This window comes from Motacilla alba, chromosome 4A, assembly GCF_015832195.1.
Source record: "Motacilla alba alba isolate MOTALB_02 chromosome 4A, Motacilla_alba_V1.0_pri, whole genome shotgun sequence".
NCBI lineage: Eukaryota > Metazoa > Chordata > Aves > Passeriformes > Motacillidae > Motacilla > Motacilla alba.
In genome coordinates, this window is record NC_052045.1 from 11,198,543 (window position 1) to 11,225,840 (window position 27,298).

General features: G+C 47.7%; 1 protein-coding gene across 3 annotated transcripts in view; it reads left to right on the plus strand.

Moving 5' to 3' along the window:
- The window catches only part of GAB3 (GRB2 associated binding protein 3), a 61,245-nt gene extending 35,031 nt beyond the window's left edge, over positions 1 to 26,214 (plus strand). The window contains exons 2-10 of one of the 3 annotated variants that reach the window (XM_038164705.1): positions 8,386 to 8,689; positions 14,690 to 14,903; positions 15,312 to 15,784; positions 18,272 to 18,327; positions 19,442 to 19,697; positions 20,838 to 20,919; positions 22,539 to 22,641; positions 23,882 to 23,995; positions 24,975 to 26,214. In XM_038164705.1, coding sequence (XP_038020633.1) covers positions 8,386 to 8,689; positions 14,690 to 14,903; positions 15,312 to 15,784; positions 18,272 to 18,327; positions 19,442 to 19,697; positions 20,838 to 20,919; positions 22,539 to 22,641; positions 23,882 to 23,995; positions 24,975 to 25,091 — 1,719 coding nt within the window. In that variant the 3' untranslated portion in view covers positions 25,092 to 26,214. Of the gene's footprint in view, positions 1 to 8,385; positions 8,690 to 14,689; positions 14,904 to 15,311; positions 15,785 to 18,271; positions 18,328 to 19,441; positions 19,698 to 20,837; positions 20,920 to 22,538; positions 22,642 to 23,881; positions 23,996 to 24,974 lie in introns of those variants that run through there. The other 2 variants (XM_038164706.1, XM_038164707.1) reach the window with 2 other exon arrangements.
- The last annotated feature ends 1,084 nt before the right edge of the window (positions 26,215 to 27,298 follow it).

A 27,298-nucleotide genomic window follows, 5' to 3' on the forward strand; every position in this document is an offset into this window, starting at 1 on the left:
CTCTGCTCTGAGCTGTGACCTGTTTTACATCCCCACTAAAAGTGAAAAAGGAAGACAAAATGAAACAGAGGGTATGAGGTTGCTCATGAGGTTGCTCATGAGGGTGCTCATGATGTGAGTCAAATCCAACCCTGGTGCCCAGTACTTTGGTACCTCCTGCCTGGCATCACAGCATGCAGGGATACAGGTGGGACAGGCTCCACCTGCCTGCCAAGGCAAGGTCAGCTGGCAAAAGTCAGCTTCCCTCCACCCAGGGCTTTTGTTCACCCATTGCAGCATACTCTTGATGGAAGGTCCACTAGAAGTGCTGGCAGCCCAGATGGAAGGTGGCCATCCTGGGGACAAGGCAGTTCCCAGACCTGTGCAGGTATCACACCACAGCTGTCTTTCTTTTCCTTAGCCTGATTTTACATTAGTTCTGCAGATCACTTTGGGCATAGCTTTACATGATGCTGAGTCACAGCAATTCCAGTTGTTTCCTGAAAGCAAGGGAGATCGTTTTTACCATCTTGTTAGTCCCAATGAGCCACAGCCAAGTGCAGCTGGGGAGTTACTTCATTTTTTATTAATACCAACTGTGTCTCTTCCTGGTGTCCCACGGGTGCTGTCAGGTTTGTTGGCTGGCCCTGGTCCCTCGGTGCTCCTGACAAACCCCCCTTGGCCACAAGCCTCTCCCTGGGAGGTGCAGCCCTTGGGGCACAGCTGGGTCCTGCCCTGGGGTGGCAAGCAGCACTAATTTCATATTGATTGATCCTTATATTTTCTGTACATGAGCTCAAAGAGGCCTGCACACATTTGCAGGGCAGTTCACAAGGAAAGCTCCAAGCTTTCAACACCACTGCTGTCAAAATAGGAGGAAGAATAGAGGTGTGATGCCCTGGGCTGGCAATGGGGAGGGTAGTCATTGGCTCCATGCCTGTTGCAGGATGTCACTGTTATGGAAATACATTGAAAATGGATTGCCATCCTGCCACCACTTCTCGGGTGTTTTGTTGCTGTGTGTTTCACAAGCAAGGCTTTATCAGCCTAGAGCCATCTCCACAGCCTGGAACAGTGGTGGACAGTGAGCTCTGTCGAGTGATGGGGTGACAGTGAGGTCCTGCCTGCCCTGCAGACCTCAGGACAGGACCCTGTGAGGCCATTTGACATATATCAGCCCCCTGGGTGAGGTGGAGCTCTGGTGGTTTTCCGCTGTGGCAGTGTTTGTTGTAGCTGGGATCAGTCAGTGAGCTCTTCCCCCACAGCAAGATCTTGTGGGATAAGATACTCCATCAGCATCCTCCCCTACAAACTCCAGGGACCCATGTGGGCAGCGTGACCACAGCACCCACATTTCTTCTCTGTGGGAGACCTCCTTGACACCCACCCACCAGGAGCCATGGGGAAAGCAAGGAGGGCACAGCACTGCAGCTCCCCTGCAGCCCACAGAGTCCTGTGAGCAATTCCTACCTGCATGAGAAACAAAGGGATGCAGTGCCACCTTGCCGGTGTCCTCAGGGGAAAACCCCTCATCAAAATGACTGTGAGGAGCACAGTTCTTTATTGCCCTTATTAAATGGCAGTGCACATGAGTGAAATGATATTTCTTCATCCAAATGTCTGCCTCCTTTCTCCCTCCCCAAAATGAAGTGGTTTCATTATTGATTTTACCTTCAGAACTTATCTTCTGCAAGTATTTTAAAATTTAAATTTTAAATTTTAGTATTTAAAATTCTCACGTTTTTGGGTCCCTATGACTTTGACCCTGCATGCCCAAACAAACCCATTAGAGTAACAAAGAATCTTCATGTTTATTAAATAGCAGTGACTCACTCAGATGCAGATGTTTGTTTATGTAAAGCACCATAAATATTATGGATTAGGATGTAGAGCAGGCAATGGGAATGTGTGTAGGTTAGCAGGCAACATGTGACTGTGGGATTTTTTTCTACTTTTTTTAAAATATGTGTCATCTTTTCTTCACAAACCACAGATTCCTTCATGTAAAGAAACAGAAACAAAGAACACGTCTCTGCTTCTACAGGATGTCCTCTAAGGTGCTTTATTTATTACAAAGCTCTCATTGCACTTAAAGTGCAGGAAATTTTCTGACTGGTGTTTTTAGTCAATTAACATAGCTGTATCACCTTGAAAGGAAGAAGGTATTTCCCCTTGTACTACGTACCCATCACGTCTCCTCTGAGGGCTCATGGTGACTTTCTTGAAACAGGGTTCATTTAGAGTCATTCTGAAACTACCAAGGTCAGAACGTGGCAGATGGAAATCCATTGTGAGGCTGTAGCCTGTCCTGAGCTCGCTGTGTGACAGCCCTTTGCACGGGGTGAGCCAGAGCATTTGTGCCAGTCTGTGTGGAAAGTTGTTTCGTGTGGAAACACTGGTTAGCTCAGAGCTTTTTCCCACAGAGCTGAGCCCTAGCCTTGAGAAAGCAGAGGTGCAGCGGGCATGAACAGGCAGGGAGAGCCAATGCCTTTCCAGCACAATCAAGAATGCCCTTCAACTTCCAGGCACCCGAGCAAAAGGAGAAAAATTACTGCAAAAAATATGTCTTATTTTATTCTCTAGATTAAATAGAATTACATGCCCGTGGATGCAGAGGAAGGGCCTAAGGGAAGAGTATCCCTCTCTGAAATTGAGTATTTATTGATTTTTCTTTCCCAGTCATAAACCATGAGTTTCAGCCCCTCACTACTGAAGACATTTGTGAGAGCTGAGTGGAAAATACAGGAGACAAAATCCAAGAGAAGCATTAAACCAGTGAGTGATGGACAGTGAGCTCATCTGCTCGCAGAGTGCTCTACAGGGACATACTGTCAGGGACAAGCAGGCAGCCTCATCAGGAGCATCATTAATTCTGCAGAGCTGATACATGCTGCAAACCAACAGCCACAACTGAAACAGCAAAACCATAACTCCAGCTGGGGGACAGGCTGGGTGGTTTAAGAGTGGTGGTCTTTTTCATCTGATTTCCGTGAGTGAGTAAATCAAGTGTTACAACCAAGCACTGCAAGCTGCTAAGGTGTGAGCCCTTCTGCAAGGGTCTCACATTCTGAGGAGCATGTGCTGCGTGGAAGTGGCCCTTTGCTCTGGAAAGAGTGGCACAAAGAGCTCCCAACAACGTCCTCTTTGAACACAAGGACGTTTGCTGGGAGCTGGTCTGGAGTCCTTGCCAGTGCACAGATTCCTCTTGCAGGGACCGTGCTCTGCAGCCCCACTCTGTGCAGGCAGGGAACCTCTGGTAACATACATGGTCTTAGTGGGCTTAGAATCAGCTACTTACAAACCTGACTACATATGAATTTTAACTTCCTCTTTTGGGCTTTTTATAGGAAATGCTATAAAGTTCCGCTTAACTTCTTTTTTTCCACAGGAATATGTTTAAAAACTGCTCTTTAAAAAAGACAAGCTGTGAAAATTTGTCTCAAGTGCTGGCACTCTCATGGGACTATCATCTTGCAGCTCTGCTAGTTCTCTTGCCCCAAGGATGGTGACTTAAGCTGTGGGCCCACAGTAAGTGGCAGGAGGAGCACTGTGCACTGAAGCTCCCGGCCCTCAACCAGCTGTGGGAGAGAAGCCATGCCAAGCCCTTCTCTGGTGGGATTTGCTGCTTTTCCCCTCTCCAAGGGATTTTGCAGGATGAGAGCAATGCCCAATAATCAAGCCTTTTGCAATCATCCCTATCAGTGAGCTCTCAAACTCTTCTTTGAGTGCCAGAGGCCCTGCAGCAGGCATGGGGATCAGACCATGCCCTGTGCCATGTCCTTGCAGCCTGTCCTGGCTGCAAGGCCACCAGGCAGGCAAGGAACCAGCACACAGCCACCTTTCTTTCTGCTTCACCCTGCCATCCCCTTTGCTGCATTCTGTAAAATGAAGATTATCCTCATGGGGGAGTTGTAAGCATTAATATAGCCGGTCAAGAATTTCACGTTTGTTGGTTTGTTGGTTGTTCTGTGTTTTGTTGTTAAAACCAGAAAAAAAAATCAAAAACCACAGGGTAAATTACATTTCAGGCCAGTTTACCTCACTGAGCTTGTATGTCCTCTAATAAATTATTTAGATCTCAAATAGTGGATATGTTGTACAAACAAATGAGAACATTGTCCTCAGGCAGAAGGTAAGTGATGAAGGTCCTTGGCTAAACCTTTTCAGCCTTCATTCTGCCCTGTTCACTAGCCAGCTGTTTCTCAGCTCAAAACAGGTTTGCTCATGGCTTTTGTCTGACAGTGCTGAGGTAGAGCAAATGCTCCCATGTAAGAGCAGCCCTCTAAACCTCACACCACTCATTCAGCAGAAGCAGAGACGTCAGATTGTGGAAGGAGCAATCTCTTTCTTGGAAATCCTACTGAAATGGAAACAGAGCTGTTCCTCTTTCTTTTAGATGTGACTCTGGAATTCCCAAAGTCAAAAATTCAGGAGCAAGATGAAAACACTGATAGCTTGTGTTACACAAAGGAATGTGCTGGCAGCCAACCAATGCTGCTGCAAATTCTTTCTTTCTTTTGGCATTGAACTGTTTCACTTATGAAGGGCAGATGAAAATTGTTCTAGATTGATGTTGGCTCTTGTCTGATGGTAGTTGTGTTTTTCTGATACAGCCTTCTCTCTAATGCCCACAAGGCTTTTGAGGATGTGTAAACTTGTAATTATCCTATCACTCCTTCATCAAGAAAATAATAATTTCAGGAGGCCCCAAAATAAATGTAATTGTTTGGATGGAATAGCCTGGATACATAGAACCTTTTAATAGTGTGATTGAGGAGCCTAAGCTGAGTGCCAGGAATCAGTACCTATTGCAGTATATAATATACTTCATCTCAGCATGGGAGTGCAGTCTTTCACCCTTAAATTGATCCACATTCTCTTGTAAATTTGGCAGCATGTGCAGCTCTAGACTAAACATTGGTAGATATTATTGGCTCTGACCAGCTGAAATAAATCCCTCCTCACCACAGCCCAGCCACTCTGGCCCTGCTGCCTCCTTGGGTGTCCCCACTGGCCTCAAGCCACTGCAGGGGTTGCCAGGGTCTCTCTTAGCCTGGTACCAACTCCCTCAGCAGACACAAGGACAGTCCTGTAACAGGGAAAGGAGGAAGCAGTCTTGTGACTGGAAAATGGTAAAAAGGAAACTACTAAGGATATACAGCTCTCTAAAACCCATCCTGCCCTGCCCTGGGGCTGGGGACTGGAGAGAGGGACAAGTGCCTGTCCTCTAGACAGGACTGTGAGGGGCCAAGCAGCCTCTGCAGCAGGGTGTCTGAGCTGCTGAGGCCCTGAGAGATAAAACTGCTCCTGCTGACTTCTCTGGCCAGGGCTTGTCACTGCTGGGCTCCCAGTGACCCCAGTGTGCTGCATCCCCTTACCCTGGGAAAAGGAGGTGTACAGCAGATTGCAGGCAAATGCCAGGAAAATGAGGAGAGGATATTTGACTCAGAGATAAGAGGCTCCTGCTGCAAGGTGTTCCAGAACCAAAACCCCTGCTTTGCCTATGCCACAGAACAGGGTAAGTCCTGTGTATTGGCAGTGGCAAACCTGCTCCTGTCCAAAAACCCTGTGCACTGTCACTCTGCCTTGTTGGATAAGCAAAAGGGTTTTGGAGCCAAGATTTTGTAAATGCACATATTGGGGAAGGTTTCAGAATGGAAATTAGTCTGAGGAGGCAGTGATGGGACAGGATATGTCAAATGTGAGAGGATGTGCAAAAGATGGTCCTTCAACCCCACCCACACAGGTAACCACGTCATGTCAGCAGCTGATGCCACTATTTCCTTAGAAAGTGGAGGACAGACAACAGAGCCCAGAGGGTTGAGGTGTGTGCAGATGCAGTTTGATGGTATCATGAAGCTAATATTAAGAGCAAGCAATCGGGGAAGAGGTGTTCTCATCTTCTCCCACCCTTCTACGCCCTCCCTGGTGCTGGGTGCCTGTGTCCAGCCAAGGCTGTGTGCTGGGGCAGTGGGCTGGCAGCACTCCCCATTTCCCAGTGCTGGGTGAGGCGGTGTCTGCTGCTTTTGCTCCCTCAGACTCTTTGGTGTCAGGCATAGAACATTCCTGGCACAAGGCAAGAGTGGCAGTGGTGTGGGACAACGGGGAGTCTGCTGGATCCTCCTGGTGAGCTCACCTGCCACTGCCACTCTGCCATGGCACCTGATTTCAAGAGGGCTTGAGTGCTTAAATGTCTGTGAAGATCTGAGTGTGCAAATGTTGATTCACCTGCGCTGCTGGCTCAGGCTGCCGTCCCTCCGTGCCTCTCCCTGCCCTGTGCTCCAGGCTCAGCAGTGGTTGGCAGCACGGGCGCTATTTGCTTTGGTCCCTGCAGCTCCATGAGGCTGCGAGCTCACTCAATGTGTGGGACACTCTGATGTTTGGGACACTCTGCGGTGGCAGCCAAGGGCTGTTGACTTGCCTGAGCTTGTGATACCACCAAAGGGCAGTTCCTCTGTCTCACCCACCCCTCCTTTCCTGCTCGTGTCTGTAGTCCCTGTGTAGCCCCCACAAGAACAGTCTCCTTGCTTTTCGGGCGGCCTGGCTGCCTGGGCCCCGCCGCCGGCCTGGGGAAGGTGCTGAGGCCACCCTGCCCTGCGGGAGAGGGAGCGGGGCCCACCCTGCCCGAGGGCCGCGCAGATGTGGGCAGCTATCTGCCATTGTTTCCCCTCAGCCTGTTCTCACGGCTGCTCAGCTGCGATAGCCGCTGTTTTCTCCCAAAGACCCAGCCCTGCTCTCGTCTCCCATCACGAGCTCTCGGACAGGGCACCGCTCCATGGCCAGCCTTGCAGCGCCGGCCCGATGACAAAGCTGATGGGGCTGTGTATCCACAGGTTAGCAGGCAGCTCCTCGGGGCCAGAGCCACGAGCTCACACACACCACAGCCAGCCTTGCCTCATGGAGGCACCATGGGCTTTTCCCCAGAGCACAGCAGCAGTTTTCTCTGTTCTCTCACCAGCTGCCTGGGTTGTGCTAAACGCAGCCTACACACTCCTTTAGAATCATGAAAACCAAAATGCTTGGAGATGAAATCAGGTACTGGGCTGTCCTGCCTCGGGGTGTTGTAGAACCAGCAGCAGTAGCCCTGAGGCAGCTGCAGCATTAGCTTTGGCCAGTCCCTAGCCTGGCTGGTTTGGGCATGACATATCCACCAGTTTTTATGGAGTTTGGCAAGGGCAAATGTCCTGATGTCTTATTTTGGCTTTTCTCTGTGGGACAGAGATCAGGATTGATTTCTTCTGGCCCAGAGTCGGCGTTGGTGACAGCTATAATCAACATAGAGGTGCTTATACTGTTGATGAACAAAAGCAGCTGCTGGGGGAAAAAAAGGGGGAGAAAGTATATTATTTTGTGCCTAGAAACAGGCATGTAGCTTTATAGAGTGATGCTGCAGGACTTCATTTAAGCCTGTATGGGACCTATGCCTTCAGTCACAAGGGTCAGAAAACATCAGTGCTTGCCAGGTTTGCTTCAGGTTGACAGTGCCTGTGTAAATAATTCTCCTTTTGTAAGATGCTGAAGTTTTCTGGGTTTAGCACTAAAACTCACTCAGGGGTTTGGTCTGGGCTTTCAGAAGTAATTGGCAGCTCACAAACAGCTTTGTAATAGCACTGAAAATCATAGGAGGGAAGCTGCACAGGGTATCTGGAGCCCTGGGCTTTGCTGGGCAAAAGGCACTTGTTTCCAGGTATATGAAGTTCTTGGTATTTTCATTCTACAAAAATAATTGTGTTCTCCCTTCTACGGATGAGGTGGTGATGTATTGAAACACTTGGATTGCATCATGTTGGCGGGGTGAAGGGAAGGGAGAATGTTCATCTTGACCTCCCAGGGACAGCCCTCTGCCTGTTTTCCAATCTCCAGTGCAGGCTGATAGCAAGTGCATCAACTAAAAATCACAATTCGGCCAGCTTATCAAAACAGCTATAAAACCTGAAAGAAAGTAAGCATGGAGCACAAGTCCTATGAGGAGCAGCTAAAGGAACTCCGGTTGTTCAGCCTGGAGGAGAGAGGCCTGAGGGAGGACCTTATTGCTCTATAACTACCTGAAAGAAGGTTGTGGCCAGGTGGGGGTAAGGCTCTTCTCCCAGGTAATGAGCAGCAAGACAAGACAAAACAGCCTCAGGTTGTTTCAGGGGAGGTTTAGTTTGGACATTAGGAAAAATTTATTCACTGAAAAGGTGGTTAAGCATTGGAACAGGCTGCTCAGGGAATTGGCGGAGTTATCATCCCTGGAATTCTTGTGAACACGTGCAGATGGGGTGTTAGGGACATGGTTGGGCTTGGCAGCGCTGGGTTGATGCCTGGGTTCAATGAGCTGAGGGGTCTTTTCAAGCCCCGCTGATGCTGCATGGGGCTGGTTGCTGCAGTGGGTGTTTGGCACTAAAGGTCTTTGTGCCCTTGCAGGCCTGGCGGAAGCGCTGGTTCGTGCTGCGCAGGGGCCGCATGAGTGGGAACCCCGACGTGCTGGAGTACTACAGGAACAACCACTCCAAAAAGCCCATCCGCATCATCGACCTCAATGAGTGCGAAGTGCTGAAGCACTCGGGGCCCAACTTCATCAAGAAGGAATTCCAGAACAACTTTGTCTTCATCGTGAGAACCACCTACCGCACCTTCTACCTGGTAGCCAAGACTGAGGAGGAGATGCAGATCTGGGTGCGCAACATCAGCCAGATCTGTAACTTTGGACATCTGGAAGATGGCACAGGTAGGATCACACTCATCTTGGAGGCTGGGAGAATGCCCAGGGGTGACAGGAGGCATGGACCTTGCTGTCAGGCTGGGCTGGGCAGGTGGAAGAGTTCCTGTAGCTCCATACAGACTGAGATGCTGCTAAACCCTGATCTGAAAGTTCTCAGAGACCACACTGCTGCTGGGTGGAAATACTCACTGGCTGCCTGGTCTCCCTTTGATGAATCAATTCCTGCTAGAGCAAACAGCAGGTCCTTAATAAGAAAAGGTGCTGTTTATGTAAAAAGCTGACTGAGTGTTATCTTCTGGGGCCATTTATTTCATTACATGTCCTGTATTTATTTAGTTAGGCTTAATGTAAGACACCTGTTCCAGGAAAGCATCCTGCTCAACTCCCATTTTCTCAGGCTATGCTGGATGTGGAATGTGCACAGACTTGGGTGTAGATGCCTGTACATAAATCAGTGACAGAAATACTAAGCTGCCTTAGTCTGTTAATATGAGAAAACAAAGAAAAGGCAGAGGATAGGAGTGTTAGAAGTGTGTGTATAGACTTATGAGATGGTCCTGCCAGTGAAGCATCTGGGCAGCTTTTTTGCCAGGCCCTATACCTGTATATACTCAGCAGAGTGAATTTCTTGAAAAGCTGCCAAGAATTAACTACTCCAGGATGGATGTAGTCGGTAATTAAAGTGGGGACCTGTACCATCATTAAGTTACCTTTTAAATGAGACAATCAGGCTCAGATAACAGCAATCTGTCTTTCCCTTGACAATTCCAAGGGGCAGATACAGCAGCAATTTGAGAGTTGCAGAGGAAGTGAGTCAGAATGAAGCCTTCAATGTGATAAAAGGCAATGCAGGAGTAGAAGAGGGGGCTATGGAGGGACATGAGCCCTCGGGCAGTAATGTGTTTGGGGGTATCATGTGTGGCCAGGCAGCTTATCCTTCCATGGTCTTTGTGCTGCTGCACTTGGAGTGCTGCTGGTGTCTGCAAGTGCTGCATGGCCACACCATTACCAAGCAACTTGATAATAAACAAAAGGCTATGGGAAAGGTTTTATTTTAATCTATCATGGTTCCTGGCATTGCTTAGCTGTCTTTTAAGTAGTGTCTTCTGAGGGAAATGGGAGTGGCAAGAACACTGCAGTGGTCCTGTTACAAATGTGATGTCTGTTCTTTTCCTCTTCACTTCAGAAACCACCATGAAAACTTGCTGACAGATTATGTGTCGGTACAAGCTGCCCGTGAATACAAATTTCAAAGTAGCTCTGGCAGGGATTGGAGTCTACTGCCCTTTGGAGGCTGGATGGAATTAGGGATATTCAGTAACCACCTTCCTACTGTTCTGCCTTTGTTGATGCTGAGTTGTTGCTCTTGGATTGTTATTTCTGGTGCAGGTTTATTTGAGATCCAGTTTTACCAATTACTCTGAAATTAAGATAAACCCTTCTATGCAAAAGAGAAAAATATTTTTTGTCTCTCGAATGTGTAGCAGCCTTCTCTTGGCACTTTGTGAGGATGTTCATGGGGGGAGTGATCTGTGGCAGAAGAGCTAAGACAGTGGCTGTCCCAGACAGATGCATTTACACTGGGAAATGCCTTCTCTGTTTTGCTGGTGCAGTACACTATTGCTTGTAAGACTTGCACATGGACAATACCCAGAGTATTACACACTGGTGTTTCTCTCTGAGCAAAGATTGCCAGTGTGGGCACTGATGGATGAGAAATGACAGCTCGTGCAGCAGCAGTTGGGAAAGCTGACACCTATCCAGCTTTCCAAGGCAGATACTACCCCCCAAGAAGTTCAGCACTGCCGAGCATTTGCCTTGATTCAGTACAAAGTCTGGCACCTGAACTTGCAGCCCTCATCAAGGATGGTGTGAGCTAAGCCTCCAGACATGCACTTACTGGGTCTCTAATGCCAAATAGCTCCTAAGAGCTTCTATTTATCCTGCAGCTCCTGCCAGTGAGCTCAGGTCTGGGGTGTATCCAGGTCAGGCTGCCAAGCACATCCAGATCCTCTGATTTAAATCTGCACAGCCCCAAAAATTGCACATCACATTTCAAACAGTTGCTAATTGCTTCAGCTTTTCAGGATCTTCTAAATTCTCCAAAAGCCTGTAGGTTTAAACACATTACCCTTTAAAATTAACATTAGAAGAGAAAAGCCCTATTAAATGCCACATGCTTTTTTTAACTTAAATGCTACTGCTTTAAAAAAATACCAGTCCCTGCCATGAGTCATATCACTCTTAATCTGTGCATCACTGAAAATTTGCTGTGACCGAGGCCAAAACACAAAACACAAAGCTGCTGCTTTCTCTGCTTAATGCCCGAAGTGTAGCCCCAGGTTTATGCAGTGACTCAGCTTTAAGGGCCATCCTGTTGTTCCCAGTTAGTCCCTTCCAGCAGCAAAGAAGGATGGACAGCCAGATCCCCACACCAGAGGTGTTGGCAGCCAGATGCAGAGTGAAGTTACAAAAGCCATGGCTCCTGTGAGCACAGCTCTGTAGTCAACAAGAGAGGGGACAGCTGGGAGGCAGAGATGACATGGCAGCTCCAGGCAGATGTCAGGAAGCACCTGGGAGGGCGGCTGTCAGGAAGGACTTGCCAGCAGCACTCACACACTGCTGCCACCAGAAAGTGCTGCTGGCTGTGCTGGAAATGAGAGGGGAGCTGGCACCTTTGGAGAGTCAGCTGGAGGAGAGAGGAAGAGGCCTTGCTCCTAGTTTTCCTACCCTATCTCAGCAAAATCCTGCTTCCATCTTTGGTGAAACCTCCCAATAGAGCCATCATTCTCCAGCCCCACGGGATCCATGGCCATGCAGGGGATTGGGAGGATGCTTGGCCCGAGTGTCTGGGGCAAGGGAGGGGATGAAATGAAGCAGCTGTGGAACACCAGGGGCACAGTTTATTCCATGTACAAGCCGAAGCCATGACTAATTGACACAATCCAATGTAACAGCTTTTCATTGGAGAAACTGGTGGGAAGGTTGTTTAAGCAGTTTCATTAGGAAGCCTTACTGTTATTATTTCTACCTCCTTGGTGTGTCAGTGCAGCCTTGGGGGTGGTTGATGTGAGGAGAACATCCCTATTCCACCGTGTCCCTGCATGGCTGTTGCACCATAGCAATTCTTGGGGAAGGGGCTTGGGTCTGTAGCACAAGGGAAAAGCCCTCTGTTTCTCCAAGCAATGGCCCTTCATTGATGGGAGAGGTCACTGTGGAAGATGCTGTGCACCTCTGTGTGGCTTTGTCCATATTTGCAGGGCAGAAATGCTGGGTGTTAGTCCCACCAAAGCAGTTATTTTGGCAGGTGAAGCCTCTTGCTGTCTCTCTGGCAAAGGGGATGGCAGGCACCAAACCTGTTCTCTGCCTTCTCACTGTTGAAAGTAGCCATGCATAATTTATTCTGCCCAGCTGCTGTCGTGGTAGTTTTAATGCACACGATTCAGTTACCAGCAGAGCTGGCAGAGACAGGAACAGTCTGTGAGGAGCTGGCTGCAGGTCCCTGAGCCCCCTGAAGGTCAGGAAAGGGCAGGTCTGTGCTGTCCCCACCCCTCCCTCCTGCTCACAACCGTTGCCATGTGGTCTGCAGCTCACAGCCTTTCCTGATGGGATAATCCATGGCTAAACCCTGTGAGTACCAGATGGAGTTCAGGCCTGTTCGTTCTCTGTGTTAATAACTCAGAATGTCATTAATTTGTTTCTTATGCGTTGTGGCAGTTTTAGTTGTTGGGTTTTGGGATTTTTTAAATGTAGTCAGATGGTGAAGTGAACATGCTTTTCTGAGATCCCATGGGAGTTAGCCCAGTGTATGTTTGATCATTGTCAGCTTGCAAGACTGCTTTGAGTCCTAGATTGAAAAGCAGAGTTACTGTCTGAGCCAGCACGATGAACAAAAGTTATTTTTCAGATGGGAAGGCCGCAGCCGTCAGCTCTGCTTTGCAAATGTGAAAGCCATTCCTTCCCGATGATCACTGATGAAACCCTGCTGCTATAAGCACCTGCTCAAAATTAAAGCAAATCCTTTGCTTACACTTGAATTTAAGCATGTTCTTACATGCTTTGCTGATCTGAGGCTCACCACTGCCCAGATCTCTGAAGCTAACTGGAGGAAGCAGCAGGGAGTCAATAGTGGTAGATGGGAAGCAGAGGCAGCTCCCTCCCAAGTTGAAAGGGAGGATGAGATGTAGGATAGTGCAGGGAGGGAGGATCAGCTGTTTTATTCTTCTTCTGCTATCAGAAAGATGAGGGGTGAAGCCTACTGTGGCTGGTGTGAGATCCTGGATCACTGGAATCATAGACTAACCTCAGTTGGAAGGCGCCTGGAAGGATCACCACGCCAAACTCCTGTCCCTGTACAGGATGGGCTGTACAAGAATTGTACCGTGTGCCTGAGAGGGTTTAGTTTGTGTTTAGTCATGTTGATGTCTAACCAGTCAAGGCTTGGCAGTCCTCTCCATCCCCCCTGGTCTGCTTGCATGTATACCCAGCACCTCCCAGGGTTGAGAAGTGACTACAGCAGCCTAGTACAGTGCCAATGCTTGTGCCTCTGTTGAGGTAGGGACTAGGTTGGACCTGCTGGAGGGTCTCAGGACCTCATCACACGGTGCAGGATCTGGGGCACAGGACACATGCAGCTGGTCAGGGGCTGGTTCCCAGCATTTCCATCAAGTTCTGGATATCAGCAGTAGAGAAATCTCCCATCTTGCTGCGCGTTGAAGGCATGTTAATTCTCAGTGTGGTTTTATGAGCAGTTGCTGGTTTCTTGTGTTTGTTTCTGCTGTGGGGTTTTTCCTTTTGGAGAAGGGTTTGGCAGCTTTGCCTCAGGCAGTGTCTGAGCCAGAGAGATGGGCATTCACTGCCAAGCCCTGCAGGTGCCAGGGACCCAGTGAGCAGTGCTCCATCCCCACACAGCTCTGGTGAAGGAACTGCCATGCAGCAACCTAAAACTTCATTAGAAAAATCATATTCCCTAACTGACTTGTGCTCTTGGTGCCACTGTTTGAGCTTGCTGCCAGGAGCAGCTGCTTTTGGGGTAAAGACACCCTTCCCACTCCACAGCTGCCCCTTTTGGGAGGTCTGGATTGCACTTGATTTTTTGAGTTGGAATGCCCCAAAATCTTTGTTTAGTTTGACTCCATGTGGCTCAGCCATTGCTCCTTCTCCCCAGCTCTCTAGCAGGGACAGAGGTTGGGAGAGAAACAGAACCAGACTTCTCTGCTGCCAGGCCAGATGAGTGTCTCAGCCACAGGCTGCCACTGATATGGGGGTCCTTGGTGGTGTGAGCAAGCAGCCAGCTCTGGGCCAGCCCCACTGCCTGCAGCCCAGACCCCCTCCTGTCCCACTGCCATCCCACTCTGTGATGGGGACACTGGAGTGTTATGCCCAGAGAAGGTGGCACTGAGCTTTGGGTGCCTTGTGACCTCCAGAAAAATAGTGTCACTTTTCTCAGCAGAGCCAGGAAGCCTCCAGCTGGGCAGTTACAGCCACAGCACTGCTCTTGTGGTTTGGTGGCCAGCTGAGACAAGCATAAAAAGCTTGCAGACAAGTTCAGAGCTTGTCTGGCTACTCCATGAGCTGGAAAGCTCAGCTTTGTCTACTGAGATCTAGAAAGTGGCAAGAAACCAATCCCTTTCCTTGTCACCATTAATTTGAAGTTTGTGAGATGAATAATTAATTATTTGCATTCAATACTAAAAAAAAATACTTGATAAAACAGGCTGCTGTGCCTCAGCTCTTTCTTCAGCAGAGTCTGTTCTTCATTGCTGGCTGCAGGAGGGAGAGGGGGACCCCAGAGCAAGAAGCCTGCAGCCTGGAGGACTTTGACAGCCCAGGCAGGGGGAGCAAAATCAGGCTGCCGTCTACCCAGAACCAGTGTTTGCCTTGACTCACTGCTGCTCGGGCGTAAAACATCCCTGGTGCAAAAGCAGGGTGGTGACAGCCAGGACAGTCAGAGGGGCAGGGCGAGTCAGAGCTGTCCCTCAGCCGGGCCATCCGTTGCCATTGCAGGTTCTGTGGAGAGCCTGTCTCACACGACCTCGTCCCCACAGCCCTCGCCGGCCGCCTCCACGCACGCCTCCCGCATCGCCGACCCCTCCTTCTCAGTGGAGCACGCTGCTGCTGATGCTGCCGCCGAGGAGACCCCCAGCGAGTCTGGGTCAGTCTTCCTCCCTGACTACCTCTTCCTGTCCAACTGCGAGTCGGGCAAGCTCAGCCACAACAGGTGAGTCTGGGCTCTGCCACATGTGTCAGGCTGGAGCCCCCCTCTGTCTGTCCAGGCATGAAACACAGCCCCAGGGAGCCCTGCCACTCAGGCTTGCTCCCAAACACAATGGGGGACCACCAGCCTAATCCAATTTACAGGGTGCTTTTCATAGCACAGATTAGTGGTTGAGCATCATATGTTGGTCCTGTCCCTTTCCAAGGTGGGTGGCTGAGGATCTGACACACAGCCTTCCCCCAGACACCTGCTGTTGCCCAAGGTGCTCCACAAAGTGCCCCAGCCTCCAGTCCAGCTCAGAGGGAAAGGACAGATCTTGTCCCAGACTGTGTGGTTGGGCTTTTTTGTTTTCTGTGTTCTTACAGCCAGGAGAAAAGGAAAGCTCAGGTCCTGACCTCTGTCTCCTTGCAGGTGTGACAGCTGGTCAAATTCAGACAGATCTCTGGAGCAAACATCATCAGACGATGTTTTTGTTGACTCCTTGCAATCCCAGCCCTCCTTGTACCTTGTACAGCCAACCAGCGCTGGCGCCGTGCACCAGGTCGGAGCCCCAGTGGCAAATCCCAGCATGGTATCCAGGAACACAGACATTAGTGGTCCATCCAGTGACTTTTCCTCCTCTTCCCCGCTGCTGGGGACGCCACTGACCCCAACGTTTCAGATTGACAAGAGCCAGAAGGCGCTGCCCTTCGGGGTGACGCAGCTGGACGTGCTGTCCAACACGCCGCCGCCGCGGCCGCCCAAGCCAACGCACTTCTCAGACAGGAGGGGAGAGGAGCTGGGGGCCCTGCAGAACGGGCACACGGGCATCTGCCGCACTCAGGTCGCTCTGGTGCCCAGAAGGATCTCCTTGTCCAGCTTGGACAACATGAGGAACTGGAAAGGTGAGTGCACTTCCAAGAGCCAGCAAAGCATCACCAGTGGGTTGGAGCTACCCACATGCACAGAGCAGTTTTGACTTCCTGTTGTGCCTCTCTGTCCTCCCCTCTGTGAAATCTTATACCACCCAATGTAACACCAAGTGCTGCTTTCAAATTAATTAGCAAGCAGGATTCAGGCCTGTCCCTTAGGTTTGCTCCTGCTGTGTAGGAGCCTCTCAGTAGGTGTACAGATGGGCAGCAGTTTGGCTCTGATCCCTTCAGGGTGCCTCATGCTTTGCTAATATTCCCCCTTCCTCCTCAGAAGAGAAAGCAGTAGAAAAGCCAAAATGAGAAGTCAGTCACTGAATTGGGCAATGCCAAACTCTGTTAATACAGGGCTTGGATGTGGGAAATGCCTCTGGAGCTGTGCTGCTTTGCTACACCCAGTCCGTTCTGTGAGAGCTGTGTGTCTTTTCACAGCTTAGAGTAAAGACCAGGAAGTCAGGGAGACACTGGGGATGGGGTGTAATCCTGGTTGAACCAGGGACTCTGCATGTCCTTGAACAAATCCCACTCTGTCCTTGCACTTGGGTCAGGGCAGTCTGAAAACCTGCTGCTACAGAGCAAGGCAAGGCTGCAAAGCAAACTCTACTCTGAGCAGAGCTGGCTTTTCCACTTGCTCCTGAAACACCATCATCACAAACAGGAGCAACAGTCAAAACCCAGAACATCGTGGTGTCAAAAACCAGCATATGCAGCATGAGAACTTTATTACATGGAGCCACAGAACAGAGGGAGGCAGCTGGAATACCTGGCTGAAAATCATCAGGTATATTGTAGTGATGTGAAAGTCTTCATTTCTGATGAGGAAAAAAGTGTAGGTTTTTAAGGGCAAGCATTCTTTAGACTCCTGCAGTTTGAATGACCAGACAATGTGTGGAGCTGTTAGATCTTGCTCTTAAAGCTCAGAAGCCAAAGCAAGGGGATCTCTGCTCAGTCTATCAGTGTACAGACAATTCTTGGAAGGTTTCTGGAGGAACACCCATTAGTGGAATTGCTATTCTTAATTATCAGCTACATTTGGTTGCTCCCTGAGAGGTGCTGCTCTTGCTTCTGCACGTGTGCTCCTCCAATACAGCTGGTTCATGATCCTCCAACCCAATTTACACCAAAACGTCTCTAAGAGGATTAAGTGGCCAAATGTCATGTTGTGCTCTTGTGCTGCAGGATTGTCTCTGCCTGATGGGGGCAGCAATGAATTAATAAGTGCTGCCACTTTTTCTTACCCTAAGTGTAGTTGAAACCATTTGAAGGGTTAAACTCTAAATTAAAATGTGTTTAACAAGAAAGATCAGAAAAATAAAGAGGAGAAAGCAGGAGCTCCTCACCAGCTTCCCAAGTGAGTACACTCAAGTTATTAACTTAATTTTTTGCCCTGCTAACCTGCAAAAGGTGCACAGTTGTAATTAGCCCAGGGCAAAAGCAGCATGAGCTAGTGGAAGTGCCATGAAGGAAGATGAGCTGTGAGGCACCTGTATCCTGGCACCTGATACAGCCTTGTGCCTCAATGTCTTCTTGCCAAAATAAATAAATGTACCTGTCCCAGGACAGTGACTGTGTCTATCTGAGTATGTATCTGCACCAACAGAATTGCTTTGTTCTTGTTTAGCTGGTAGCACCAAAAATGCCCCCAGTTGCAGTACTGACATCTCTACTGTAAGAGCAGGGAACAGATTAACATGGTTGCAGGGATTTGAGGCATTCCCACAGAAAAGCCATTTTCTGCACAGACAATCCCATTTCAGAAAAGGATGGTGGTTGTAAGCATCTCCCACAGCTGATCTTCTATGTACTGAATGCTGGATTTTAGGGATTTTTGGCTTTTGCTTGGAAAATAAAATTGGCCTATACCAAGACCAAGGCCCAAGACCAAGCTGCACAAGGAGACTGGTGATTGTCACCATGATCTGGCTGTTCATTCCCCATCACCTTGAGCCCCTTGACCACATCAGCACTTCTGGATGACAAAGCAAAGAATGTGGTCCTCCATGTACCACTTTCTGTGCAATAACAATTGCTTCCCTGGCACCTTAAAAGGCTACTAAATAAATATCCAAGAAATAATATCATCTGTAATAGCCCCTTTTCATATAATTTCCCCAGTTTGACAATGGGAAAACAGAGAACAACTAGAGCAGGAGCTGCATTTAAATTACTGCTTGCTTGCTCCCACACCAGCCTTTTTCCCCAACTGCTTGTGTTACAGGAAGCATAAGTTGCAGCTGGATAATACATGAACAGGTTCCTTGGTTTCATCATACTTAAAATAGATGTAATCACTCTTGAAATGCTGCTGAGTTGGATCTGGTCTGAAGTGTATTTCCTCATTTAGGAGTTATGGAATCTTTATAAAACTCTTAATTATTTCAGAGCCATATGTTTTACTCCAGAATTATCTCTGTAAGGTTGCACTGCCTTATCCCATTTTTAATCACTTTTTTTTCCTCGCAGCAGACATGGAAGGCAGTTCCCTAAGAAGTCGAGATAAGAGGCTTAGCTTGAATTTGGTAAGTACTCTGTTTCCACAAATTTAAAACACTGGCACAAACTTCAGAATTAATCATTTCACATCCTGATACTCAGTCATTCCTCTTGCTCTGTTCAGTAGAAGAATTTAAAAAATTGAAAAGTGCCTAGCTTTGGGCAACTTCAGTGCTGGCTGCTTTGTGGCTTCAGTCAGCCTTTGAGAGAAGAGGGAGGAAGAGGCCTCAATACTGAGCGCCTCATTTTTTAAGTAGATGAAGCGGGTCTGTTATGACAAGGGTTCCCAGTAGCCTCAAGAATTAAACTGTTAACCAAGAGCACCAGAGCAAATGGCTTATTCCTTGAAAAAGGGCTCTAAAGAAGCCTATCACTTTGTGGTCCTGAGGGATATCTCTTCTTTAAGACATTGGAAAATGTCTGCTCTCACAGTGCCTGTGATTGAAGGCTCTGTCAGTCCACAGCTTCCTGCCAGCCTCTGACAGACACAGTTCTAAGCAGCACCATCTCACATCACATAGCCAGTCTTCTGCCTGGGGCTGGATGTTGTTTTCTGTGGGAGATCCTTTGCTGGTGGTGGGCAACTTATATTTTTCTCCTTTTTGAAAGCTTGCAAGAATTGTAATGGCTCCCTCTCACCACTCAGCCGGCACTAACCTGCACAAAGTGATTTTCTAATGCTAATTCTCAGTGATCAGAAGTGAGTTGTAGGTCTGTGTCCGCTCTCTCAGCTTCCACATTTGCCAAAGTCTTGTTCATCAGGTGTTCTCCTTTCAGACTTTTTTTTTGTATTCAGGATCCTCCCTCATTTTACAGATCAGAATTACTGCTGTGAGAGGCAAATGCAGCCTCGCTGAAATTGAAGAATTTAACCAATAAAGTCACCAGTCAGTTTGGTTCTAGTTTCTAGCAGTGACTCTAGTAGCTCAGCGTGGACTGCTCCAGGGCTGGAGGGTTCATCTGGACTCACGCGTTTGTCTCTTGTCCATCTTGTGCCTCTCTGGGGCCCCATCAGAGCAGTCCTGGCCTGGGCTCAGCTCAGGTGTGTTCCCAGCTCACAGCACCCCCCGGCTGGGAGGGGGCTGGCTGTGCATTGATGGAGCCTTTTCACTCTCTGCCTTTTCCTGCCGTGCCCTGCAGCCGTGCCGCTTCTCCCCGCTGTGCTCGGCGGCCGCGGACAGCGCGGAGGACAGCTACGTGCCCATGCGCCCCAGCACCTCGCCCTCCGCGCCCGCCTCCGACTGCTCCCCCGACGGATACATCCCCATGAGCCCCGGCTCCGCCACCTTCACCTTCCCCGTCGTCAGCACTGAAAAACTCACCAGCCCCTTGCCTGAGCTTCCCTCCGATGTGGAGCCCCCGCCGGTGAACCGGGACCTCAAGCCTCGGAGGAAGTGTAAGCCCAGACCACTTTTTAAGTGGAAAGCCTGGGAGTCCCGATGGTGGGGACACGGGTGACCTCCTTGGATAGCGTCCTTGGCACGTCTTAAAGCAATTCTCCCTCTAGAGGACGGGTTGAAATGCTGCATAGGTGACTTACAGCACTGTAGCCTAGGATGTGCTTGCAGGGTGGTTTGTGAGTGGAGGAAGAGTTTCCACGGCTGCTTCTGCAGTCCGAGCCCAGGTGTCTATGTAAGAACAGTGCCTGTCTTTCACAGTGACTGCAAACAGCCAGAGAGACCTAGCCTGGGAGAGACAGCAGACTAAATCCTGCCCCTCTGAAGTATGTGTGTGTACTCCTGTCCCACCAGCTCTCCAACCTGCCAGGAATGGGACATCCAAACTCAAGTATTCAAACTTGATGTGTTGGCCATGGTTAAACCTCTTTTGGGTAGGCACAGCTGTCTTAGTTTAATTAGGAATTTTCTGCAGATACTTTTGCTGATGGTAATTTTCCACTTCTGGTTTTCATGGCATGTCCAAAATATGGGTTGTGCTTCTAGAGAATATACTGGGGACAAAATTCAGCTTTGAAGTGGAAAAATTGCCTAAACCTAGCCTACAGTAAAGCTCTTAGGGTTGCTGAGCCACAGGGTTACTCAGAAATTGGTTCAGGCAGTGCTACTGTAAAGTGGGGACAGACATTTAGACCATTGCCATGAAGAAAAGCAAACTAATATCCTTTTTTAAAGGGTGGTGAGAATGGTGGGCACATGTACATTGAGTAGTGACAGGGATGGTCCTGATCCCCATGTATAGGACCTTTTTGTTTAGAACACAATCCAAAACCTATTACAACCTGTAGGCTGAACCAACCTCTCCCAGGCAGCATATACAGAGCATATTTGGGGCAAGTGTATGTATCTTGTGTGGCATTTGGTCTCTTTATGCCCACTATATTTATTCTGTTATTTTAAGGTGATTGGAGGACTTTGCTTTCCCGCACTGACCGAAGAGGTCATTTGTTACTGATTTCCTTCTTGGTTATGTTCTGTGAAATACTCTGTTAATTTCTTTCTGTTAATACAAAACCACATTTTTCTAAACAGTCTGTACTTTTCATTGACAACATAGTTCCTTCTGTACTTTCTTACAGCACGACCACCTCCTCTGGACTTGAGGAACCTCTCCACGATCCGGGAGCATGCTGCCGTGACCAGGATGTGGACTGTGCCTTAGTAAGTCAGCAAGAAACCTGCCATTCCAATCTTCTGAGCATCAGCATGGAATAGAGTTAAAAGTAACTTATCCCATCCCACAAAAAAGATTCCTGGCAAAGTCCACAAACAGAAGTTCCCCAAGGTTTCTTTCACTATCCCCCAGGCTTTTGCTGTCTCTAAGAAGCAGAGCTCCCTTTCACAATGAGCAGCTCCAGAGAATTCAGTGTCATGATTTAAAGGTTCCTTTTAACATGGAGCTGGTCTGCACTCTGGTGTGGCTGCTACAATGGCTAAAAGCTTAGCATGTCTAAACCATGATAGAGATGATAGAGCCATTTTTGCTCCTTAATGTAGCAAAGGACAGCCAGGTCAGATAAAGATCTGCCTGAATTGTAGACTGGGTGTAGAATTTTGCCACACAGCAGTCCAGACTTGAACTTTTGGCATGACCTTTTGTCACTGGAAATTAGTTGTTGGTGAAACAAATGCCTTTGATCCCAAAGCCTGGGTAGTATGAGCGGATGATACTGTTGATCTTCAGGGAACTTGTGAGCAGGGGAGGACTTCAACCTGCTGGCTGGGAGGGTCTTGGCACAAAAAAAAAAAAAAAAAAAAAAAAAAAAATTAAAAAAAAAAAAAATAGCAGCTGTACTGAAGTGTGCATGTAAAAGCCAGAAATTCCCACCAAACTCCTCTGCACACCCTGGGCACTCCAGAAGATGTGGGGTTTTGCTGGCATGAGTGCCAGACTGGGCATTTCCACTCCCCTGTTTCAGATTGTCATGTGAAGGGCAAAAGAGACACAAGATGAGTAGTTTCTCAGTTGCAGAGCCCTCTGTCACATCCAGTCCAAGGCTGGTTAAGGCCCTTGGCACTGCCTGTTAGGGAAAGCCAATACCCTGCCTCCCAAGCACCCCTGCCAGAGCACTGAGGTTAATCAGTGCTGACACAGTGCAGAGTCCTGAAGGATAATGAGCTTAGAGTGAGTTTGCATGTTTTACACTAACAAAAATTACAAAGAAGTTATGCCTGAAACTAATACAGCAAAAGGAATTATGCTGTTCATGCACAGAGAAGCCATCTAATTTCCTATTAACCAAGCCCATTGTGCTTGCCTGTGGTAATTTATTCACCATGCACCTCTGAGAGTTGTGTTCATGGGAGAGATTTCCTTGTGCAAGAGCTGAGTCACAGCCATCTCCACAGCCCGGGTGGCAGGTGTTGACACTGTGTGCAAAGCCAGACCAAGTTCCTTTGCATGTACCTCTAGCAGCTGATTAATTCACATCAGTCTCCAAAATGTGGATACCTACACAGCCAAGTAACTGTGCCCATTATTACCCAAAGGAATGATAGCTCTGTCACCCTTGGTAGAGAATTTTTGCTTCAATGTTTTATGGTTTCTGTTGTACCAGATGGCAAACTTTCATAAATCCCAGAGGAAAAAAATCAACAAAATCAGTCAGCAATATAGCACACTATTTCTAGAACTAAGGAGTGGCTTTGGACATCCTCTCTCCACAAAGGCCGCAGCCTTAGTGTGAGTTTATTCACCATATGGACTGTGTCAGGCTTTGGCTTCATTTCAGTGCATCTGTAAGATGCTTCCTTAACCTCTCCTGTGTTTTTCTTCATAGCAATCGAATGAGCTTTATCTCACCAGAAAGAGACAGTATTAATTCAGCAAGAATATTTGCCAATTCAGTTTCCGGAGAAGAGGAAGAAAGTTACATTCATATGGTAATGTCATTTTCACACAGCCATCCTTTGCTTTATTCTGCTCTGTCACATTGATGGAGAATGCAGAAGTTTGTTTTCTAAGAAAAAAACGTTGAGGAGGTTTGTCCTTTGCCTTCTGGTTTGTTTCTTTTTTTTTTCAAATGATGAAATGGTTTTAAACCAAAGACACTGGGACCAATTTACAGAGAGATAAGGGAAGCCCTTTTCCTACTCTGCAGAACTCAGCTGTTCGCCCACGAATGTTGCTGAACAGTTCCAAGAGATCACAGGGATCAGCCATATTTACATGAGAACTCATTAAGACAAAAGAAAATTAAATCTTTTCACCTTTTAAAAGTGTGCCTTGCAAAATCTCCTAGGAAATAACAGAAAGCCGTTAGTGCACTTCCTAAAGAAACACACCAAATATTGTGCAGAAACAGAACTCCTATTAAAGTCTCATTGCTTCTGCTTTGGCTGGTGGCACTAACCCCACTTCCCATCCCATGAAAGAAGAACATCTGGCTTTGTGGCTTCCTTTTTTTTCATTTACTCTTTAGCCATATCTTGCAAAAGACCAGAATCTTGTTTTACTTTGAATTTTAGGTGGAAATGGATCTCAAATCCATTTATCTGAGCCAATGTCTACAGATCTGCTCCATAGTCAAAGCCCAATACCAATAGCTATAAAAATATACTGCAAAACTGACCACAGTCTCTATGAACCATAGTTTCAAATTTTAACTCACATCTCTACCAGACTGAAATCTGTTCAAGAGTGCAGTTCCAGTTTTAACCATTCCCTATTTGGTTTTTCTAGTCTAGGAAAACCCGACATAAGTTTGTGGTTTTATGAGGATAGTTTTCAGTTTCTGGATTTGAACTGAATTTTCACCATTTATTTAAATTCATTGAATGATGATGTTTAAGTGGGCACCCCTGCAAATCTGAGGGCTTGGATTGAGAAGCTGGGCACAAGTCCTTCTTGATAAAATCAAGTGTAAATCAGCCTGTTTTGTTTGTTTTGCCAACAAAACTATCAGAAGAAAAAGGATCTCACAATTTCTTTATGCTATCCCACTATTATCAGTGTTATGCTGTGGTTAGTAACCAAATGCACCCTTGGCTAAGGAAATTATGTGGGCCCTGACTGTTCTCATTCATGTTCTGCCAGATGAATCTCCCATCTCCCAGTTGTGATCCTGTTTCCTTTTAGGATCATGTTTTTAGAGCATTAAAAATTTTTCTTCTTTCTTGACAGGAACACAGACAGGCCACCTCTCCATACAGTGGTGCTTTTCCATGGACAAGGAAATCTAACCTTGATTACTTAGCACTGGATTTTAACTCTGCTTCCCCATCCCCTGTGCAGAAGGTAGGAGTCATCTGAAAAACACTGCAGCCTCCTGCCCTTTTGTCTGCTGGGAGGAAATCCAGACCCAGGGTTGCATTCTGCTAGGTGCCCTGAGTGCCATGATGAAGCCAGTCGTGTTTCCAGCTGGCTCTGTTGGTGTCAGGCCCGAGATTAATATGACAAAAGCATGATGAGGGTGCTGACAAGGTGTCCTTAGTGTGGCTCATAGGGATGCTGCTAACACGAGCTCAGCACAGGGTATGAGACTGCTCTGGAAGTGCAGCCATGAGGGCTTGTGGGCCAGCAGGTTGATGCCTGCAGGATCTCCACAAAGCCTTTCCTGCTAGTTTTCCCAAAAATCTCTTTGCAGTAACAAGTTTGCGGCCCATGATAAATTCACGGGGTAAAACTGTACCATCTCTTTTAATCTGGCAAAATGTGCGTCTTTATTCTTGCATCACCAAAAACCATTTCAATTTCTTTTGCAATGCTGAGAAAATACGTTCCTTGTTCCTAAGAACTTCTAAGCTACCCAAGTGATGGGTAGGTATGACTGCAAAGCAATGAACTGCTGTCAGTTTGGATCATTCTATGTCTGGGTATCATTTTCCACATCAGCCAATACTCCCAGATGCAAAAGACTCAAGACTCTTAAGCTTTCTTATTTAAACCCTCCTTGTATCTAAAATCAGTTAGGTTATCCCTGCAGCAGCATCACTCAGATGAGGAGAGAATGATTACTTGCATGGAAGTAGCCAGTACAGCATGTTTCCCTCACTTGCTGTGCTGGGCTGAGTGACAGGGTGACAGATGGATAATTATAGCTAAAGCAGGCTGTAAAGCAATGCTTTTGTCAGCTGATGTCACTGTGGGCTTCAAGGTGAAGTGAAGCAATCAAGGAACGAGGGAAAGGGAAAACAGAAAATCAAGCTAAGTTTTACTAGCACCCCTTTTCAACCTGAAAATTAAAACATTGGTTTTTTTCCTCTCTGTCCCATAGAAACCTTTTCTGTCTGAGGAACAGAGAGTGGACTATGTCCAGGTAGATGAACAGAAGACTCAAGCTTTACAGAACACTAAGCAGGAATGGACAGATGAACGACAATCAAAAGTATAAAGAACGAAGATTTGGGATCTGGAGGGTTTTTTTTTTTTGCACTGGAACCACAATGTTAATGAAGCAGCTATCACAGTAGAGCTCAAAGGCAGAGTTGTAAGATGCTTACAGTCTGTAGAGGCATTTTCACTGGAAACCTTTGATTTCAGCTGGAAGAAGTATGTTGAGTGAGTGAGTGGTTCACTGATGACTAAAGTAATGCATTAGCCTTTTACTGCCCTTACCAGTATGCTCCATGGTACCATTTTCTGGCATGATTCTGCAACGAGTCATACACTTAACATTAACAAATCCACTACAAGTTGTATTAATCTAGTTTGTCCTGCCTTCTCCTTCTGTTGCATAATTCCTAGTTGCTAAAGCTATTTTTTGATATTCCTACAAATGCTGCAGGTGCTCAGAGTGCTTTTATGGCAACAGGCATCTGACAGGTTTTGGTGACTAATCAACTAAGGGCTAAAATACTGAAACAATAATAAGAACTTTTTGAATATATAGTGCTTAAGCAAAGAGAATTTTGAAAAATATTTTTCCCCTGGGTTTAAAAGGTCTGGCTGTGAGCTGATGCTGTCAGGACTCAAAACACGACTACGTGCCCATGTGACTGGAATGCATGGTCTTTGACCCTCTGGTCATTGTACTCAGCTTCTTCCCTCCATTGTGGCTCATACCTGTCACTTTTCTGTCTGATTCCTACTGATGTTTCCTGCCCTGTCTTGGGAAGTGTCTTCGGCACAGCACAGCTGCTCTTCTAGGAGGAGGCTGCAGCCACACAGCTCTTGGCTGGCCAAAAAATAGAAAGGGAAGCTGTGAGCCTGTTTCTGCAAGCCTTGAGAGAACTGGCAAAGGATCAAGACTGCTTTCATCTGAACAGCAGAAGGAATGCCATTGGAATGCTGGTAGCAGTCGTCAATCTGATTGTTTCACTAGACCCACCCCGAAATAAAAAGGAGCATTAGGAAGTGCAGCGTGCTCTGAGAGGCCGGGAGCCTGCCAAAACAGGACAACAATGTGCTCATGCAGCATGAGGACCTCTGGGCTCAGGAAGCTTATCTACCTTGGGACTTGTTACAGGCACTATCTCAGGATGACATGTGTGTATAGTTTATAAGATATTTAACTTTAAAGGCTTGGCTGTGGTCTTTATTTTACAGTGGCACACAGCCACTTGACTCATGGGAGTGGGCAGTGATGCTGAGTGACCCACACTGGATTTGGTCTCACAGGCTTTGCTCCTGTAGGTGAGTCCCAGTAGCCATAAGAGGTCTGATCCTGTCAACAGGGACAGACAGAACAGGACCCTTACAAAAGATTTCTTCTCTGACAGTGCCAATTCACTGGTCTCCCTTCATGTGCCTGTGGTTACCACGTTGCATTGCTGTAACCTGACATCCTAAAAATTCTAACCTACCAAACGGAGGTCATGGAAATGCTGCTGCAGAAACCACTGGCATTTCAAGGCTCCTACTCAGCTTGTTCCTTACACCCTGTGTGCTCCAATCATTCTCACACTCTGGGAGGCCACCACACATCCCGTGGCAGAGGCAGCATAGCTAACAGAAACACAGTTTTCCTCCTACCTCAAGAGAGCTGAAGGGCTTGGAAGTCTCACTGCTTCTTTAGCCCAGCCCCTGGGGATCTGTGGTGACCAGGATCTCCCTAGGTTACCCTGCAAGAACAAGGGTCACCAGCGCCTTCAGTGACTGGGGCAAACAGGACACCCAGGCCTGCAGGCGTGAAGTGTCCTGGACCAGAGCTGCTTGGAAATCCAGGGTTAGTCCTGCAGATAGCTGACCTGCTGTTCCCTCCTGCCCTGCTCCTCTCCCCCTCACCAAAGCTCTCAAACAAAAGTTGATGTTCATAAAAATGTTGAAAATAATTTCAACCTTTCCACATGCATCTTGTCTGTCTGGTGTGAAACTTAGCTTGTTAAAACCCAGCTGTTTTGTCCTCTGACTTAGCAGAGCTGGGAGCACCCACGCCCTGGGAGTGATATTGTGACAGGGGCAGGGCATTTGGGGAGAGGCAGTGGAGATCTGCACCTGCACAGAGGTGTCAGAGAGAGGGAAGCAGGGAAGGGCCATGGATGAGATTTTTGAGACCTTTGCCTTTCTGCTCAAAAGAATTGCCTTTCTTTCAAAGTGTGCAAATAACACACCCCGCTGAAAGCTCTTGGTATGTGCTGATGTACTGAAAGGGTTAAAAGA